Source organism: Pyxicephalus adspersus, chromosome 7 (assembly GCF_032062135.1).
Source record: "Pyxicephalus adspersus chromosome 7, UCB_Pads_2.0, whole genome shotgun sequence".
In the NCBI taxonomy this organism is placed as follows: Eukaryota; Metazoa; Chordata; class Amphibia; order Anura; family Pyxicephalidae; genus Pyxicephalus; species Pyxicephalus adspersus.
Genome location: NC_092864.1, coordinates 13295272 through 13315901, shown reverse-complemented (window position 1 = coordinate 13315901; position 20630 = coordinate 13295272). Strand labels below are relative to the sequence as shown.

Genomic DNA, 20630 nt, shown 5'->3' with positions numbered 1-20630 from the left:
GATGAGAAAAACCCCATATGATAGATACACTTTAAAGAGCATGAAAACACAAAGGACATAGGTCACGTAATCAGCAAGAAAAGTCAAACGACAGGTTAAAGGCAGGGACCAGTAGCAATCTGATAAAAACTAGGAATCAGATGTCATTTACCCCAATTTTTGTTGTAAGCGCATTGTATTCCGCATTTCAGGCTGGTTCTGGATTTTGTACTTGTCCCCCCTATTATTCCCTTCTGGGTTATATCCATCTCCCCCTCTCTTACCTTTATTCCTTTTTGCTTCTTTCTCTCTCTTCTATCCTTGTTTTGAGATGTATGATGTCATTGGGTCAGAAGGATATTACAACTCACAATTGCTTGTAATGTATGTTCAGATGAAACTGATGTTTCACTCTGTTTTTGGATACCTACTTTACTGTGTTTGTAATGCGTACTCCCGTAACTCATTGCTTATATTTTATTTGTCATTTCTGTGTTCTTTTTCTTTCCCCAGAAAATTGTTAAAACCCTAATAAAAACCATCAAAACATTATTAGGAATCAGGTATCAGGGAAAATTATCAGATTCGTTGTTAATTAGTCTGTTAGATTATTTGGTAATTATATGCATTATAATACAAGAAACTACACCCTTGCAAATGTGACCCCAACCTACAATGAAGTTTTTGCAGACCATTCTATTGTTGTTACAGGTATAAAACACATCAGCAGATAAAGAGGTCATCAGTACAAACCGAACGCTGGGTCAGAAATCGAGAAATGCCTGCTTCTAAGCTAATCTGATGAAGCATTCGAAAAAAATATGAGAAAACACACAAAGAGCACACAAGTACATTATACAAAGTTTACAAAATCTGTGTCCCATATAGCAAGCAAATCCAGGTGCTTTTATGCTACTTCAACAACTAGGAAGCTACGAGGGGAAGTTCCGAAAACAAAATGAACTGACTATGGCCCGCATCCTCAGTGTAGCTTTTTATTGGCTTTTCAATGAACTAGAAAGCCTCATTGGCTATTAACAGCCCTAACTGCTTGTAATGGCTGTTGGGCCTTCTAGGGAGATATGCAAGAACAGAGTTACCTTTTATACGGTCGCGGCACCAGTTTAACATGGACACACATGCCACACTTGAAATCCGAAGCTTTGTTGCCTTATTCCAACGGCCATGCCTATTTGAAGCAGAACTAAACATACAAAAAAAAATCTCACTTAACTTTACTTCTGCAGAGCCCTCAATCTCTCCAGAGATGTTCGTGTTTGGTTCCTATAATCCTGCTTCATCCCGGAAGTGATGGGCACCGCCATCTTTGTCTATGGCTATGTCACCTGATCTCTCACTGCGCAGGCTTAAGATCAGGTGAGGTAGCCTGTTGTATATTGGAAAAAAATAGAGATGATCTCACTGTGCATGCGTGAGACTGGCATTTCCCAATGTAGGGTAAAGCCCCTTCTGAGCATGCCTGAGATCGAGCATGCGCAGAAGGATCAGCCAGAAATCTCCTTGGATGCGTGACATGGATATCCTAGGAGGCTCTGCGCTCTCATTCTATATTTACTGCCACGGGGGTTTTAAAAGGGTCATAAGCAAAAAAAAAAAATACATAAGAAGACTTGATCCCAACTGATGATATTTTAAAAAACCAAGGCTACATCCCTTCTGTTGGCAATGTACAGATATGGTGAAAAGATAATAGGACTTTTAAAGCCAAACATAAAAAAATCAAAATATTATTGAAGTAAAGATTAAAAAGTTGGCTAATTAAATATAATTAAAAATCTACTAAACACACAAAACTAAGTATAAAAACACTATACACTGTTGAGGATCTCCTTATGGAAAATCCCTTAAATGGGGTGTTCTAACTTTGTATGTGTTTCGTGGAACTAATACTTCTAGTGTTTCTTCAGGAAAATTAGATCTACAATCATTAACAATATAATATTTAGTTCAATTAAATATAACACGTCTCATAATTACAAAAAAAAACATTTTAAAAAAAAGAGAAGAAAAAAACTCACATGTCCTAAGTGCAAATGGCCACATGGAATGTATCCCACATAGAATGGTAGAAAGGATACGTGAAGAGCAGCAGTAGGAATAAGAGGTAAAGGGATCCCTTTAGAGTACACCTCTTATCCTAATCGTGTACCAAGTTGTAACACCTCATTTAGAGGATGTTCCACAAGAAGATTGTAAATGGTGTATAGTGTTTTTTTACTCATTTTTGTGTGTTTAGTAGATTTTTAATTATATTTAATAACGCAACTTTTTAATCTTTACTACAACAATATTTACCTTTACCATTATCTGGTTATTCACCATATCTGTACTTAACAAAAAAAAAACATGTAAAGTAAAAATTTTGGTGATAGGCCCGTTTTATTTGTATGCAGTTGCAGGCATTGTGAAAAAAGTTTTCTGTAGAAGGATTGTATGCACCTGGGCAGGCCGGCACTGACTAAAAGAGGTAAGAAGGTACCTAGGTAGATGGCTTTAAAAAAGGTTATAAGAGAAGGTGTGTTTACTGCTTTTTTTTCTTTTAATCAAAAACGTTTATTCAAAAGTGAACAAAAAGCAATGATACACAATCATACATTGAGACTACATTTCCACTGTAAATGTATCAATAACAAAAAAGCTTTAAATTTTGTGATAAAAAATAATATACAGTCTCTCTCCAGCCCATTTTAGCCGGGTGCACCACCCGACACTTTTCAGCAACCATCCAGCTGTTTTTGGGTGGTTACTGATGTGTTGGGTCACAATTCAGGGTCTTCCATCTGCCTGCAATTTTCCCCACTACATGGGGAAGAGAAGTTACTACTCACACAGAATGCATGATCCCCAACAATAATGGGGGTAACACATTTAAACGTTGTTATTTCTAGGACAGAGCTGTGAACAGAGCATGCTGAGATATAAGTATCTCACATTGAAATCTGTAAAATGGTCTGGCTATTACTGTAAATGGAAAGAAAGCATGGATTGTAATGCTTCAAGCATTCTAAGGAGTCCAAGTGTCTATTAGGCCCCTACCGCAGGTACAGCTGTATGTGGCTAAAATAACTTGGGATTAATGACAGATAACTTCAGAGCACTGGCTGCAACTGGAAAATGAACATAATCAATATAGGCAATGTTAGCAGCATTAAAGAGAATCTGTCTGGCATTGATTTGGAGATGCACCCCCTCCCTTTGTGGTTATAACAGCTCTTCTCTTCTGGGAAGAATTGCCACAAGCTTTTGGAGTGTATAAGTGGATATTTGTGGCCATTCAGCCAAAAGAGCATTTTTGAGGTCGGCTACTGATAATAGACAAAATAAAATTCAATGTGTTTCAATTCATTCCCAAAGGAGTTAAGCAGGGTTGAGGTAAGGGCAATGAGCAGACAATTCAAGTCCCTCGACACCAACTGTCCCTAAACCAGTGTTTATCAACCAGGGTTCGGTGGAACTCTAGAATTCCTACAAATATGGCTTGGGATTCCTCGAGAAATCAGCAAAATATACCCCTCAGGTCAGTTTAGGTGACACTAATGATATTTTTGGATATCTATAAGGGTGACATTCTTTCCAATGGCCAGCAATGTAAGAGGCATTTTTGCCACTGACCATCAAGCTGTAGATATAATAATTATAGCCGGGGTTCCCTAAAACATAAAATTTATTTCAAGGATTCCTCCAAGTTAAAAAGATCAGGAAAAGCTGCACTAAACCATCTACATTTTAGACCTGTTGCAACAATGCTGGAAATTTCGCTCAGCTGCCTTCCATTTCCCGTGATTGTTGCTGAGATGTTTCTGCACCTTGATTACAGTGCACCTGTGGTAAATAAATTTGATTGGACATGATTTGGAAAGGCACACCACTCTCGATAGAAAGCCTCATTGCTGACAAAGCATATCAGAGCATAAAACTAAGCCATGAGGTCAAAGGAATGGCCTTTGGAGCTCAGAGACAGAATTGTTGCAAAGCACAGATCCAGAAGAAGGCTACAGAAAAAAAATCTGCTGCACTGAAGGTTCATATGTTCATGAAGAGCATAGCGGCCTCTATAATCCTCAAATTTTAAGACGTTTGGCACAACCGTCTTCTAAGAGGTTGCCTGCCCAAACTAAGCCAACAATGGAGAATTGGTGATCAAGAACCTAATGGTCACTATGACTGTGCTCCAGAGATCCTATATGGATATGGGACTAAGTTCCATAGGACAACTATAATTGCAGCCCTCCATTGATCTGGGATTTATGTCAGAGTAGCTAAATGTAAGCCTCTACGCAGTGCAAAACACATGAAATATTTGGAGTTTGCAAAAAAAAGGACTCCTAGACTGTGAAGAACAATATTATCTGGTCTAATAAAACCAAGATTGAACTGTTTGGCCTCAATTCTAAAAGGAAAGCAGGCACCGCTCAGCATCTGCCCAATACCATTCCAACAGTGAAGCATGGTGGTGGCAGCATCATGCTGTGAGGGTGTTTTTCAGCAGCAGGGACTGGGAGACCGGTCAGGGTTGAGGGAAAGCTTAATGGAGCAAAGTACAGAAATATCCTCAATGTAAACCTGGTCTACAGTGATCAGACCCAAGAATAGGCTGAAGTTTTCCTTTCTAACATGACAATGACCGAAAGCACACAACAATGAAAACACAGGAGTCTCTTAGGCACAACTCTGTGATTGTCCTAGACTGGCCCAGACAGAGCCCTGACTTGAACCCTATTGAACATCTCTGGAGAGACCTGAAAATGGCTGTCCACTGCCTGTCCCCATGCAGGCTTGAGATGATTTGCAAAAAAAAATTGGCAGAAAATCCCCCAATCCATGTGCGCAAAGTTTCACCACTTGAAGCTGTAATTGCTGGCAAAGGTGCTTCAACTACGTACTAAGTAAAGGGTCTGAAATTTGATATTTTAGTTTTCTCTATTTAATACATTACACAATTATTTAAAAATCTGTTTCCATTTTTTCATTATCAGGATACTGAGTGTAGATTAATGAGTAAAGAAAAGGATTTAAAGAAGCATTAGGCTGCAACATAACAACATTGAAAAAAGTTGAAGAGGTCTAAATACTTTCTGAAGCCATTGTAATAGATGCTAGGTCCACTTTAAAAATGCATTTAGGCCACCCCCATCTGCAAATCTAAAGTTACAAACCTGTACCTTCTACTAATACAATGACCTTTTCAAGATTTAAAACCAAATGAAAAAAGTAATAACATTTATTCAGGGTCCTTTGAATCACCTCTTGCCCCTGGGACCAGTAACACATTTCATGGTCCAATGTAGCCGATCCCGTGGGCGGCCAATGTTTCCAAACCTTAAAAACAAGATAATTATTTTTTGTTTCTGAAATCAACTCTGTAATATCTCTCCCTTTTACAGACTCGCTCAATGAGGAAAAAACTATTTTGTATTCAAAGGGTTGTCTTTTTATATATATATATATATATATATATATATATAATCCCAACAGCATTTAATGTTCCACTGAAGCTTTTCAGAAGCAGATTGTGAGATAATTTTTTTCCATCTCTCACAAGCTTCTTAGAAAGGGGGAAAAAATCAGAGCCGTTTATCTGTAATATATAAAAGAGTCCCTTGACCCACTTCAGCATCAAAAGTTTCCGGAGACAAAATGTGGAAACTGTCTTGATAATTTTGCTGTGGAAATCAACACTTACTATTGCAATCAGACAAAAAAAAAAGACTTTTTTTGATGCCTAATAAAAGTTACAAGATGTGTGATGATTCATCAATCTTTATAATTTGGTCTATTGCTCCGAACGGGAGGAATCAGCCTTCTTTCTCGAGATGGTTCTGATGGCGTCGTGTTCAGCTTCTTTATCACTTTTTATGTGCAGACACACATCAAGCACAAAAGTAAAAAAAAAACATTGATTGCAAATCTAATCCTCTGCAATGACAAGTCTTTTTTCTTTCTAAAATCACTTGAGCTTTTGAAAAGCAAAGTTGATCTAAATGTGGAGCAGAGCTGCTTATAAAGAGTACCTGTTGACAATAAAATCTAGAATGTCTGATAGTACTTATCATGGTGAATAGTTGCTTAGCTAATTTTCAAATTCAGCTAAGAAATAATAAATCCTTAATAAGAATCTGCATACATAATTACTATATTCAATAAATATGCATCATATTTTCTGTTCTTTTAAATCACCTTTTTTTGAAATGTAGTAGACGGCTATGTAATCTATGTCTATAGGGTTTTATATTTAGGGTATGTTTATTTCCCTAGTGGTTGAACTTGATGGACTTATGTCTTTTTTCAACATGACTTGCTATGTAATTACTATGAAATGTGCAATGCCAAATTCAGTGGGTATGTGGCATCATTTACCTCATTTTCTCCTAGAAAAGGATTTAAAAGGCCCGTTTTTGTGTTATTGCAGAATTGCAGCTCTGTATATGAAATCCAGGCTCGGAGTGTTCTGGGAGAAATGGATGAGCCAGGCACTCCTCCCTTTTCCAGACCAGAAGTTGAGATTGACTCTGGAGCACCTGGCTGATAATAAAAGGGTACCTGTCTTTAAGACTACGGGGACTTGAAACCTGAAGCCAGGTGAGCAGGCTGAGTGCAGTCTGTATGCTGGGGAAGCCTAGGAGGTCTCCCAATGTTTAGGTCATGTTTAGGTGGGACTAATATCAATGGGAGAGAGCCAAGTGATGACCTGCAGGGATCTGGTGTTGGACTGTATTAATGGCATATGACTATGGTAAGGACATTGGATTGTGAGCCCCCCTGAAGGAAAGTTAGTGACATTACTATGATTAAAGTGCTGCGTGATATGATGGCGTTGTATAAAAACAAGATAATATTAATAAAATCTGTCAAAAGGGCTGGCTATTACTGCAAATATAAGCCTTTATTTATTCAGTAAATCAACTTCAATATGCACTGGGTGCAAAACATTGCAGCATAGGTGCCTCAGGGTGCCATTTAAAATAAAAGTAGCTGCAACACGCCATGGTACGTAATAAAACGGGTGGTGTGAATTAAGTCCTATTAGCACAAGCAATAGGCTAAAATTCAGAGTAAAAGCAACTTCTTCAATGCAGCCAGTGGATGGTAGATTACATAAAGTTCTGTTGTTTTATTGTACACGGCGTGTAACATATAATCATTATATATATTAAAATTATATTGGGCAAAATAGTTATAAGTATATATTTATAAAGCAGAAAATTCATCAAATATACACTGGTCAACGTGCTGGTGAATGTATTTGAAATAACAATGACTATTTGAAAATTTGGTGAATGTCACGATTACTGCATTATAAATATGCCCTATAGAGTTACTGTCAAGGGCTGTGTAATATGTTGGTGCTATATAAATACTGTTTTTTATTATTATTATTATTATTATTAATATTAGCAATAATAATAATAATAATATTAATAATATTAATAAATAATGGGCATTTAGGGTTCAATGGCCTGGGTATATTGGGTTCTAACTTATTCTACTTTTCCTACAAATGTAATTGTATAAGACAAAGCAGCATAATAATAAAACCTGTACATAGTAATAAATGAGCGTTGTAAATGTTTAAGCTTACTAGTCTACACCCCTACCAAAGTTTTTAAGGACAACAATCTTTCATTTGATATTATGTCAACCAGCTGCCGGTCTTTTTTCATGTAAGGTCGGCGTGTAAAAGCATTAATATCTCTTCAAGCAGATAAATCCTGACCGTCTCCTTAGCCCCTGACTTCAAAAAGAATTATACATTATGAATTTCATCAGTTGACACTTGCAATACAGCCAGGCTTTCAGCGAGCGAAATATATCTTTTAAACTGTGACACCCTTGAAGGTCGGCATTACACACGGTTATCTTCATCCTTAATGCTTCAAAACCAGGTTGTAAAATGAGATTTGTAGAAAATCAAACTAAATTTCTGTGGCTGTATTTCTAGATAATGCCGAATGATGTGCTAGGGGAACAAAATGTGCCCTATATCAGGAACTCAGCACACCTAATATACAAATTATCTGCTCACTGCATGGACCAACCATGGCTCATAAAACATAGTGGTGGCCAGACCTCCCATTAATGTTTAGCTTAAAGTGGACCTATCATCGTCCATTATATAAAAGGGTGGATATACATTTTATATAATGAAAAAAAGATTGTTTTAACACTGCCGTGACGGTGAGAACTGAACGGGCTAAAAGATGAGTACAGGCAAAAGGGGCTTCACAACTTACTTCCGATTTCACATATTTGTTTTTACATTTAGAAAAACGTGTTACCCGATCTCCCTCCTGTGCAGTGCGAGATCAGGTGAAGTCAAAGGAAGAAGATGGCGGCACGCAGTGTCCAATCTGCACTGGGATGAATAATGAAGACATAACGTTGCAGTTGTCTTTTTTTATTACAGTAAAACTTTAAAAAGCTTCTGCCAGGCAGGCCCCATTGTTTGGCAAAGTTTTTTTTCTTTCAAGCTCTGTGCACCCTAAAAAATTTGTTCATGGGGTCCCCAGGTAGTTGCACCTAACTATTGTAACATGATTCTGGACTCAGGATGTTTAGAGTCTGGACATGACATGTCTTGTGTGGGGTACTATGTATTCCCCTGTTAGGTTGTCCTGTGTATTTTTTATTTTTGTATTTGTTGTCTGTTGAAAAATTTGTAAAACTAATAAAAATCATTGAAAGTCAAAGAGTTTCCGTCACATTACAGGTTCTTGATATATTTCCCAGCCACCTAGTAGTAAACAGTTCTGAACCAATGGGGAAGGGTGAGGTGGGAGTAGCTAAGTGTACCTGTTGTTGTTCCCTATGTAGCAAAATCATTGTTTTTTTTACTTACCTGAATCTGCTGCTATACGACCCTGTATAATGCCTCTTTTGGGGGGCATTATACCATTGGAGTTCCAACCCACTGCTTAACAGTTTTTTTTCACAATTGATTCCCATAATATAGCCACTTAAAGCCTTTAAAATCTATAAAAGCATTGCCTTTGGGACAGCCATTGAAAAGTGTCCAAATCATCACTACAAATGTCATTGTAGTGAGCACCTAAAGAAGGACCCATCTGCTCTTCAGTGTGAAACAGAGAAGATTTAGATTTAGGCTGGGTACACACGTACAATAATTGTCACTGGAAAGGATCTTTTACGATCCTTTCCAAAGACAAAATACTGAAAGATGCATGAACGAGCACTGTACATACAACACCGTTCTGGTCTATGGAGAGGAGAGGGGGGAGAATGATGAAGCAGCACCCCGGTCCCCTTCACTTCTATTATGATCATTTGTCGTTCGTCATTCATGGATCCCACAGAGCCGATCCATGAATGGCGATCAATATGCGCTGTACACACGTCAGATTCTCATCTGATATCAGCCCTGCCGTGATTATCAGACGAGAATCATCTGACGTGGGTACCTAGCTTTAGGTGACCAGTGATTCAGATAAGTGTTTGGGCTACTTAGAGTACATATATATATATATATATATATGAAATTATACTGTAATACTAAATAATATTTTATTTATATAGTAATTAAATATGTATAATGTTTTCCTTTGACTAGTAAATACTTTTTACCATGCACATAAAGGTCGCCTGCATAAAGGTGTCTATTTTCACATTAGGGGACCTTGGATTAAATGAGGGGTTGGACGCCAAGCTTGACTAATACAGTTAAGACTCAGATTTCCATGTTATTTTTAATTCCAAAAGCTCCTAATTTCACAAAGCTGACAACTCCTCCCCTGATGCACTTAAAGCAGAACTAAAACATCATAAAGTGTAACTTCGAAGATCCTTTATTGCAGAAGGGGCATGCAATGTTCCTTCAATATTAAAATTAACTTACCTGCCCTATTGCAATTTTTTAATTATACTAACCTAGGTACCACCATCTTCTTTTTCTGAGTTCCAAATCTTTAGCCAACCTGATTGGCCAGCCTGTAATGATGTACATTTGTGTGCAGGAGTTCAGTAAATTTTGAGATCCCCAGGGGATGCCAAACATATTTAACTATTTTAAAATAGTGTAAATAGGAATGTATGCATGTTTTTTTTGCAAAAGGGACATCGCTGTCAGCTGGCTAGATAGTGGAAAACCCACACTTATAATATGGGGATAAGGAAACGGGAGGTGTTCCGTGTTCTAAAAAAGAACATGGACAGGGCTGACAAGACTGGGACTTCAGCACTACACGGTCAGCTCACTATGAGAAATAAGGAGCTCATTGGATTTCTGGCACATAAACTGGTCCTCGTCTGTACTTGCAGTGTTTTTAAAAACACAATCCATGTGGAACTATTCATGTATTGCAGATGTAATGAATACAGTTATGATTTAGCGTACATCTGCCTTCAGTTCTGATTTAACAAACTCGGACCTTAAAGTTAAACAGGCCCCCTTTGTGACTACATGAAATCATGTTTCACTTCCTGCAGAACCTCCTTAGTCTGCTCAATCTATCTACAAGCAAGTTCCTTGAAACAGATCTGCAAACCCTAGAGTAATATAAACCTGCCTAAAGCACAATAGAACTATAATATCCTCAATGGATAGGTATGAGCTGATTTGATGTTATATAATACAGATATACAGAACATGGAAGTTATCCAACAGGTTTATGTAAAGCAGATTTAAACCCTTTAATGCACTTAAAGCTAAACTAAACACGGGCGACTCACCTATCCCCGTTAAATTGCAGGGCACCATCATCTTCCTTTTTCTCTTCTTCCTAGAGACAGTTTTCAGGAATCTTGATTGGCCATCCCAGGATGATGTAATTCCCTCCCTAGGCCAGGCAGGAGTTCATTTATTCCCAGCATGCACAAGGGAAGCCGGTATTGCTGGGTTCCAGTGGCAACCATCACAGAGCTGCAAATGATTTTTTGACAGTTTCCCGGCACAATCAGCCAGGTAAGACAGGTTATTGCACAACTGATATAGCCTGTTCCTTTTTGCAATGGCCACCTGCCTAATCAAGTATTTTGCAAACGGGGACTTTTGTTCCACTTTAAGTTGATCCCCCAACATCCCACAACCTCGCACCTTCTGGATACTCCATCACCTGTACTAGCCAGCACATCTCGAAAAACAACTGGCCCCATTGGACAAGTGTTCATGTTCAGGCCTTTGGAAATTGGCAGAGGAGACACACTACAAGCACCTCAAGTTTCACCTTACTAATGGAAAGACCAAAGGATTTCTAATTTGTCTGCTAGTTTTTGCTGCCAATAAAAAAGCGATATCTGGGGATGTCCTATAGACATTAGATCATCACCTAATAAATCTAAATCAATAGACCGTTATTTATAGTAGACAAAAAACAAACTTACCTATTAGTTGCTCCAAAATCACCAGCCACAGCGGGAGCACAGAGTCACATTTGGACTGGCAAAGGACAGATTATATGTTCAACAAAGCCACTTACTGTCCGAGACTTATCTATTGTCTGATTTAGGGAGCACCTATCAAAGTAACAACCATCCATACAAATACATCTTTGTGTAAAATGATTGTAGGGAGAGCGAGGCACAATAACGCAAAAACATCCAATATTAGATTTTATTGACGCATGACAGTAACATATATCCAACACATTTCAGGGGTCCCAGTGTTCCCCTTGGGGCTTTTATTTACTGATAGTCAAGCACCCATTACATGGACTGATGTGTATTGAAGTGGAACTCAAGTCCTACCTTGAAAAAACCCTTAGTCAGGCAGGTGGTTATTGCAGAAAGAGAGCTGAAGAGAGCTGCCTCTTAACCTTGTGGTTTGTATTTTTCTCTTACCACTAGTAGTCAAGCACTTCATAATGGCTTTGTAGATTCCATCAGCTTCCTGCATGCACTCATGAATCCATTCCTCTTTTCCAAATCAATTCCGCCTTTAGATAGTAATATTATTATTATTATTATTACACAGTGCCCACATACTACGCAGGGCTGTACAAAGTCCATAGTCATGTCAGTAGCTGTCACTCAAAGTGGCTCACAATATAATGTCCCCCCATAGTCATATGTCTTTAATACATTCTAAGGTCAATTTTGGGGGGAAGCCAATTAACCTAACTGCATGTTTTTGGACTTTAGGAGGAAACCGGAGTACCCAGAGGAAACCCACACAGGGAGAACCTGCAAACTCCATGCAGATAGTGTCCTGGAATTCGAACCTGGGACCTAGAGCTGCAAAAGCCAGAGTGCTAACCACTGAGCTACCACATCACCCCCCCATAGTTGTATTCTTCAACCAGAAACCAGAGGGAGCCCAGAGCTGCTGACAGAGATCTATTATTTATTTAAGTTTAAGGGGATAACTAACTTGGGTTAATCCGACAGTTTAGATCTGCTTCACTACTCAGAATGAAATGAAATGGAATCTATGAATATGCAAGGCAAATGTATTAGAAATGGCTTAGAAAACATTGCTCCACCAAGTGATAACTGTACCTCTAACAGAGCTGCCAAAATACTGAAAGCTTAAAGTGGACCTCTGTGAATTTGTCTTTTCTGAGAAATAAGGATTGTACTTTTCAAAAACTCACAATCAAGTTTTGTTATAAATCTAATCTAACCTGTGAAAAATTTTGGAATAACATTTGGCCCCGGTGAAGCAGAAACCTACTGTAGTCTGGAGCTAAAGCAGTGATAATGGTTTTTATTTCAGTCCCCAAACCTTTATCCTGTTTTTTTTTTTTTTTTATTATATTAAGGTACCGTGTTTCCCCGAAAATAAGACATTGTCTTATATTTATTTTACCTCTGAAAATCTCATTAGGGCTTGTTTTCAGGGGATGTCTTATTTTTCTCACAAAAAAATCTATATTTATTCATGTACAAAAATCTGTATTTACCAAAACCTGCAACCAATATTACTATAGAAAGATACCTCTGTGTTACCTGTGACCTGTCAATCACAGATTTCTTCTGTTATGTACAAGAAGTCATGAATAAGAATTGACATAAATGAGTAATTAAAAAAAACACAGCTTCATAAGCAAACAAGTGCAACATAACAAGAAAATGTGCTGACAATAAACATGTGACTCATAGAATTACATGTTAAATCTGAGTAAAAGCAAAAAAAAAAAAAATCAATTAATAAATATGCATTGCTGCTAATGAATGAAATACCAGCAAGGACCTTTTGAAAAGAGAATCCACCAACCTCCTAGTGCTAGTGTCACACCAGAGTACTGTAGGTTAATTAACCCTGCGATTTCTTCACCCCTTGCTCCAGTGCTTTTGAAATCTCCTGCTCTCTCCTTCCTCTTGGTATCCCTTCGTGTACCATGTGACCACACCCTCCGAAGAAGCCAATAGGGCTTACTTTCGGGGTAGGTCCTATTTTCGGGGAAACACGGTAGCACCAAAATCATGCTTACTATAGCTTACTATAGCAGCATGTGGGTCCGCCGCCATGGCAGTGCCACTACCATACTGAAATGAAATCATTTTGGAAATAATGAGGCCATAATGAGCACAATTTCTATGTCACTGGAAGGTAGGGGGCAGGAAGAATTATTATCATAAAAGAATATTAAATCACACAAAATAATACAACATCCTTATTTCCGGCCCTTTACATGTAACACTTTAGTAATTAATAATTTATTGTAACATAAGGCTATTATTATGTGTACCTGGGGTAATGTTTGCCTGGGAATAAACATCTGAATTATATTTAGATATTACAACAGCAAGCTACCTTTTTTTATTACAAATAAGCTAAATAAATAAAATTACTTATTTTTTTTTGGAAACAGACTTAGGGAAGCTGTGTACGTATCCTTGATGGACTCTCGTTATAAAACAAGGAATCAGACATTCCCTTAAACTTTCACTAGTGGGAATTATCTTGTTTTATAACTAGCCCAATGTGTCTTTTTTTAAATAGATTTTATTTTGTTCTCATTTTTATGGACTGTAGATCATTTTTTGACAGCTGGAACCTGAGAGGTACTGCTGAACAAAACATAAGGCTATTATGCTTGCTAATTAAGACTCAAAATAAATGAATGCGGAACACCGGGCTCCAGAGACGTATTAGTAACAACAGGGAACAAAATTATTAGTAATCCTTCAATTTAAAAATCAAACAATTAAAGCAAAATTATTTTTGTAATTAATGAAAAATGTGTTTTTGTTTAGTTTTCTGAACATCACTCTGCTATTCTTTCTCTCATCAATAACAGTGTTCTCTCCAGCCCTTTAGCTGGGCGCACCACACGGCACTTTTCAGTATCCACCCGGCTGTTTTTGGGTGGTTACTGAACAGTTGCGTTACAATACAGGGGCTGCCACCCTCCTACAATTTCTTCCCATCCAGCTTAAAAAAAAATCTGTATTGAACACTGAACATGTTAATTAAAATCTTAAAGAGGAAGCAAACTCAAAAGTGACTAAAACAAAAAAAAATCTACTTACCTTCAATCCCGCACAGCAGTTGATCGGTCCAGAGGTGTCTTCCATCGGGAACTTCCAATCGGGTTCCCCGGGAACTGTCTCAGGCTGGCACGCCGGGCGGCGCCACCTTCGTCTCTTCTTCCTGTTTCTTCTTCCTATGTCATCTGACGCTGGTGCGAGATCGGGTGACGTAGTTTGGAAAAAAAACTTGCCGATCTCACTGCGCATGAATCAAATTTTCGCGCATGATCATCAAATTTTTCTCTTTTCACAAAAAAAGCTCCTTCTGGGCATGCCTGAGATACTCGAGCATGCGCAGAAGGAGCACCCAAGAGTCTCCTGGCATGCATGATGTAGGTATTCCGGCAGGCTTTGCGCTCCCATTCATTCTCGACCGCCTAGGCCAAGAGTCGGCAAACTCAGGCCTTTAGGCCAGATACGGCTTAGCCGGTAGTTCATTCCGGTCTATACCTGAGCCGCTGGAGCTCCGGTGCTGCCCCCTTGCAGTTGCTCCCCTATTTACTGCAGCGGGCGTTGATACTTCAGCCGGTGCGGTAAATAGGGAAAGCTCCCTGAAGGTAAATCCCTCTCCTCCGCAATGCATACGGAGGAGAGGGATTTCACTTCAGGGGGGCGTTCCCTGGTGGTGGGCAGAGCCATTAGGGCGAGTCTGGCCTAGTGTGCTCCCGTCCACCCCAAAAATGGCCTAGTGGCCATAAAACTTTGCCCCTGGCCTAGGCAAACGAGAATTAGGGGGCGGTGCTCCAACCTTTTTTTTTTTTTTTTTTTTTTTTTAAAAAGGGTGTTCCTTTTAAAAAAAAAACCTAAGCAAACAGAACTTTTACCTTACATAACATGGTTGTGTTTACCTTACATAACATCTGTTTTCATCACATACTTTATATTAGACTTAGCAATGTCTTTACTGGTTCCTTGTACTTCTCTATGAAGTGAAGGACGATCATGGCTGATGGGAGGGACTGTACTTAGTTAACTCCTCTCAAGAGTCCCCATTCCTGATGCAGTTATGCAAATATGCATCATGCAAATAATGGATGGGTTTCAGTCTGGAAGGGTTGGGATTACTTTGCAAGCTGTACTACATGCAGACCCTAAGTAATGCCCACATGGGATGCTGAGCCTGGTTGAAATTGGACAGAAGGACAGAAAGGCTGGGAAGGAAAGAGCTAAATGAAGCTGGACAGCATGCATAGTTTTTTAAAACAAACTATACAGAGTCTAGTATGCACCTAGTATGCACCTACTGGTGCAGCCAACCCTAGTGTGGCCCCTAGGGTATTATATTTGTATAGATGCAAACAAGGCATATTTCCAGCACAATTTCTCCAACTGGCATCATTGATGGTACAAGAATACCAGCACTGATACCAACAAGGGTGCACTAATACTCCCCCGTTATCAAAAGTAATTTCTCCCCCTCGGATTATAGGCACTTGCCTTTTTTTAATCTCACAGTCCACCGAGCCTGGGAAATAGTTTACTCCTACTTACGTGGTGTATTCCTCTCCCACTGGCCACAGTCTGCTCTCCATTTCAGTTTAAAGGACAATAAAGTGGTCCCTTTGTTTGCAAAGTTTAGGGACCTCTGCTCTAGTGCCCGATTTGCGATTCCCACTCCCATCATAGAGTATGCAGTGTCTGAAGGTAACCCCCAGGTCCATCAAGTGTCTCATGCAGGATCTGGGCATGGCTAGCAACGTACAGGTACTGATCATCAGGTTGAAGTAAATAACCTCTGCTTGTAACTTTTGTTTCACTTGGGGTGATTATCTTTTACAAAAATAATAAAAAAATATTGCAAACAAATAACTTTTATACATTGCTTTTCAATATATCATAACAGACACATGAAATATACATCAAATAACAATCGTCTCACCTTAAATGCAATGTCGTAAAACTCCCCACTGTTGCTGAGGGATGGCCGTCCTGACATTACCATGCCATTGCTATGGCAATCGGTGCCCACCTTGCCATTCTCCTTGGTAGCTGGGACACCGCATGAAGCAGGGGAGCTGCTACCTTTACTTTTTTGACTCTTCTTCCTCGACATCCTCTGGCGTATAGGTGTCGCTGCCAACAGGGTACAAGCCAGAGTGCCAAATTACAGGAAAACCAGGTCCCAGCAAAGAATAGGTATAGATAATCACCGGAGGGTGCCTTGGAGATAAATAGAGTACAGAGGATTAATGAAGCATCTCGCTTCTCAGACCGGCTCTTATTGTGCCCTCAAGAAACGGTTGGCTTGAATTCCAACAAAGACCCCAGCTGCTATTGTCTGCACTGGCTTTCAGATGCTCTAGAGACAACGTTAAATTGTGTTCTTGGACAAATCGGATGCTTAAGTGTCTACGTAGCCCCAATTACACTCCAAAAACAAAGAGGTGTCCAAACAATGCCTCCACCTTCTGTTGATAATTGTCACAATTTCAGATCCACTCTTGGCATTAAAAACAGGTGTTCCTGCTACCCGACCGACCTCTTTGCACTGTAGGAAAGCTTGATCAGTCCTTCTGCACACTTGATTCGTTCTGTTCCTCCGCCTTGTATTGGTTACCTTATAAGCCTTCCAGCTTTACCCCTCTGTTCTCTTTTCTATGCAGCCTGAACGCTGTGAATCTCTCTTTGCTATGTGGTCAGAACGCACTAAATCTCTCTTTTCTAGTCTAACCTGTTTGGTTTGCGTCTCCGCTCTGGTTTTTCCACTCAACTTGGCTTCGAACTTGTGTGCCAGCTCAGTCTATTCTGTATATGTGATCGCTGAGGATCTCTGCAACCAATTCTCTGTGTAATCTCTTCTCTCCTGCACTCTGCTGGGTTGCTCGGCTGCTCTCTGTATTCCGTTCTTCCTTTCTGTTCTCTGCTCTGTTCAGCACTGCCTTGCTGTGTTCATTCTCTCCTCCTTTTACCCTATGACTTGCACAGCTCTGTATATTCACCTGCACGCTCAGAACCAGTTCAAAGTAGTAGTGGTTTTTATGTATATTCTGATCCTTTCCTCTGTGTCCTGTATGCCACTATTAAAACTCTACTCAGCAAACCCCAGAACTAAGAAAGAACCCCTCTACTGGCTCCTCACCCCTAAAAATCTGTATGTTGCTATTGATTCCTCACTCTGTAGTAATGTCTCCCCATTTTACACCCCTTCACTAAATTACATTACAATTTTCACCCCAGTTATGAACATTTAATCCAAACATACTCATACTATAATATAACTTTTACCCATATAAGTATCAAACCTTTATTATACCCTGTACACCTAATACAAGTCTTATCATACTGACCCCCTCACACTTCGGCTGTACACCCCTATACTGACCCCCTCACACTTCGGCTGTACACCCCTATACTGACCCCCTAACACTTTGGCTGTACAACCCTATACTGACCCTTTACACTTCCACTCTAAACTTCAGTTCTCCCCCCTCACGGTTAAATCTACCCACAAATACTGAGCCCACACCCCAAAACAGATCCTTTACTCCCCAGCTACACCCCAATTACGTTTCTCAGCTACACACCCCAATACAGAAGTACACTTCTGTACTTTAATAGGTACCCCACACACCAATAATAGCCCCTGTTCTCAGCCCTGTACCCTTATATTTACACCTTACATCTGGGTCTGTACCCCAATACTAAATCCTGAACCCCTACAGTGACACCTAACTCCCCACTCATGCACCATTATAGCCAGTACCCACTTCTAAGCCCTGCACCCCTATATGAAAACCTCACTCTTTAGCCTTACACCCCAATACTCAGCCCTCACTCCTTAACCTTGCACCCCTATACTGGGAACTCAGCCCTCACCCCTTACTATTACACCCCAATACTCAACCCTTACTCTTTACCCCTGCATCCCTATATTGGCACCCCAATACTCAGCTCCTACTCCTTACCCTTGCACCCCTATATTGGCACCTCAGCTTTGCACCCCTAAACTCATCCCTCATTCCTTACCCCCCAATACCCAGCCCTCACTCCCTACCTTTGCACCCCAAATTCTCAGCCCTAATGCCTCACCCTTGCACTCCTATACTAACACTTCACTCCTTATCCCTGCACCCCAATACCCAGCTAGGTCTGCACCCCAATAGTGCTGCCTGGCTGCTCCCCCCTGCACCCCAATACTCAGCCCTCACTCAGCTTAACCTGACTGGTCAGCCCCGCACCCCTCCTCAGAACTTCTCCCCGGCACGCCTCGCTCCCCTGTTGCCGGTGAACAGCTCCCAGTCCCGGGAGGTCAGCTACAATAACCCGGTCAGGTGTTCTCTCCCCGCCGTCCGCTTCTCTCACCTCTCAGGCACCGGTATCAGCCCTGGAAAGAGGCGTGGCTGCCTGGCTCCGTGACAGCTCCGACAGCCAATCTGCTACGACTCTCTTACTCAACTACCGCCATAGAGATCCCACCCGACCAATCAGCGCGGTTTGAAGGCGGGGTTATTTAAATGAAAGGAGAAAATAATAAAAAAGGAGACAGATGTTGTTGCTGGATCCCTCAGTCATCGTGTGAACATCCAGCCGTGTTCGGCTAGTGCTGGATCCCCTCCCCACCTCACCTCCTCCCCTAATCCCTACTCTCATCCTCTTCATGTCAGTATAATTGTGTGCAACCAGAAAAAAACAGCAAGCCAACAAAGATCCTGTGCTTTATAGCAAAATTAAATACAATTCCAAGCATGCTGCTTACTCTATATACAATCCACTTCCCATCACAGTACCAGCAGCCCAACATCCATATAGAGAATTTGTAATGTTTATTGTATAAAATTCATTTCCTGTTCTATTAAAATAATAAACATCATCAAAAAGTGTCTATTGTCTTGAGGTTTATGCATGGAATGCATCAGGACATTTACAGGGCACCTGTCATGTCTCCAGTCCATGCAGCCAATATTGCAACCAGCTTGACACGAATTAATGACATCGTTAATAAAGCTTGTCATACGTGCAAAGATAGAAGCATCTAATCAAGGCCAATTATTGGGTTTCATGCAACGATTGTTTTTTAGAATATGTGATCGATCCCAGCAAAATATAAATAAACGTAAGCAAGGTGGCGAAGGTGACTTGAGTAATCAATCAATTATTGTTACATGCTGGGAGAGCAAATCATAACGTTTTCTGTATTTTATAGCTTGAAAATTCGATGCTAAAATGTTATATAGGCTTTAAACTGAATGGCAACCCAATTACCAAAATTGCATGAGCTAATACAACATGAAATGGAGGAAATGTATGGCGTGTGGATTGCATTGCATTGCATTGTTGATAAATTGCCTTGCATATCCAATGCGGCCAATGGACGTGGTTACATTATAAGGGTACATTAAGACTTGCAATGGGAATGGCAGCTCCTTTGCAGCTCCTGACATCTGTCAAAGTGCCAGTCGCTTTACCACCCTCAACTCTGTGCTGGTTCTCAGTGGTAGACGTAGCCAACAGTGATCTGAGCTGATTTAGGGGGCCCTCGCCAATTTGTCTTGGGGCCCTTGTGGTGGCTTCTGTTGGCCGAGGAGGGATTGAGGTCCCTTTATAGCGGCTGACCTTGCACCTCCCTATGTCCCCCCCTTTTTGTTCTTATAAAGGGTCAGTACTTGCATTGAGAAAAGCAGTTCCGTGCAGCGCCTGGCATCTGGCGTTCACTTGGCCACCCACAACACTGTGCTGGTTTTCAGTGGTGGAAGTAGCAAACAGTGGGCTCCTAGGTACAACTGATTTGGGCCCCCCTGGTCCAACTGATATGTTGGCCAAAAATGGTCTGGAGCCCTTGTACAGCGGCACACTTTATGCATGTACCCTATGTACCCCCCGCTCTGGTTGTAAAAGAAGCACATTATATAGCAGGCTGTATTTAACTGCTCACTGCCACCCCCCTTATTCATTCTCTATTAGCTGCTGCGGGTGAGCACTACATGTAACGACCCAGCCATGGATAAGGTTTTTCTATGAGAGGAAACCATAGCTGCACCACAATCTCACCGCCAATATAAAATTTTCCTTAACCTAAGCCTACTTGTACCACCATGCTTGTTGCAATTGTAGTACATGCTGCACACATATATCGTAGATAGAAGGTAGCTGATAAAGGCACCAGAAGATCAGCCACACTAAAACAAAGTAAAAACAGTATTTTAGGAAATAAAATAGCAATTGTTTACTATACACGTTGTTTTTAAAAACTAACAGTCAGCCAGTTA

At 40.2% G+C, this 20630-nt stretch overlaps 1 protein-coding gene across 1 annotated transcript in view; it reads right to left on the bottom strand.

Annotated features, from left to right (window-relative positions):
• RAB26 (RAB26, member RAS oncogene family) overlaps window positions 1-18726 on the bottom strand; it is a 176915-nt gene extending 158189 nt beyond the window's left edge. The window contains exon 1 of the mRNA XM_072417504.1: window positions 16304-18726. Within this exon, the coding sequence (XP_072273605.1) occupies window positions 16304-16477 (174 nt within the window). The 5' untranslated portion in view covers window positions 16478-18726. The remainder of the gene's footprint in view (window positions 1-16303) is intronic.
• Window positions 18727-20630: the final 1904 nt, after the last annotated feature.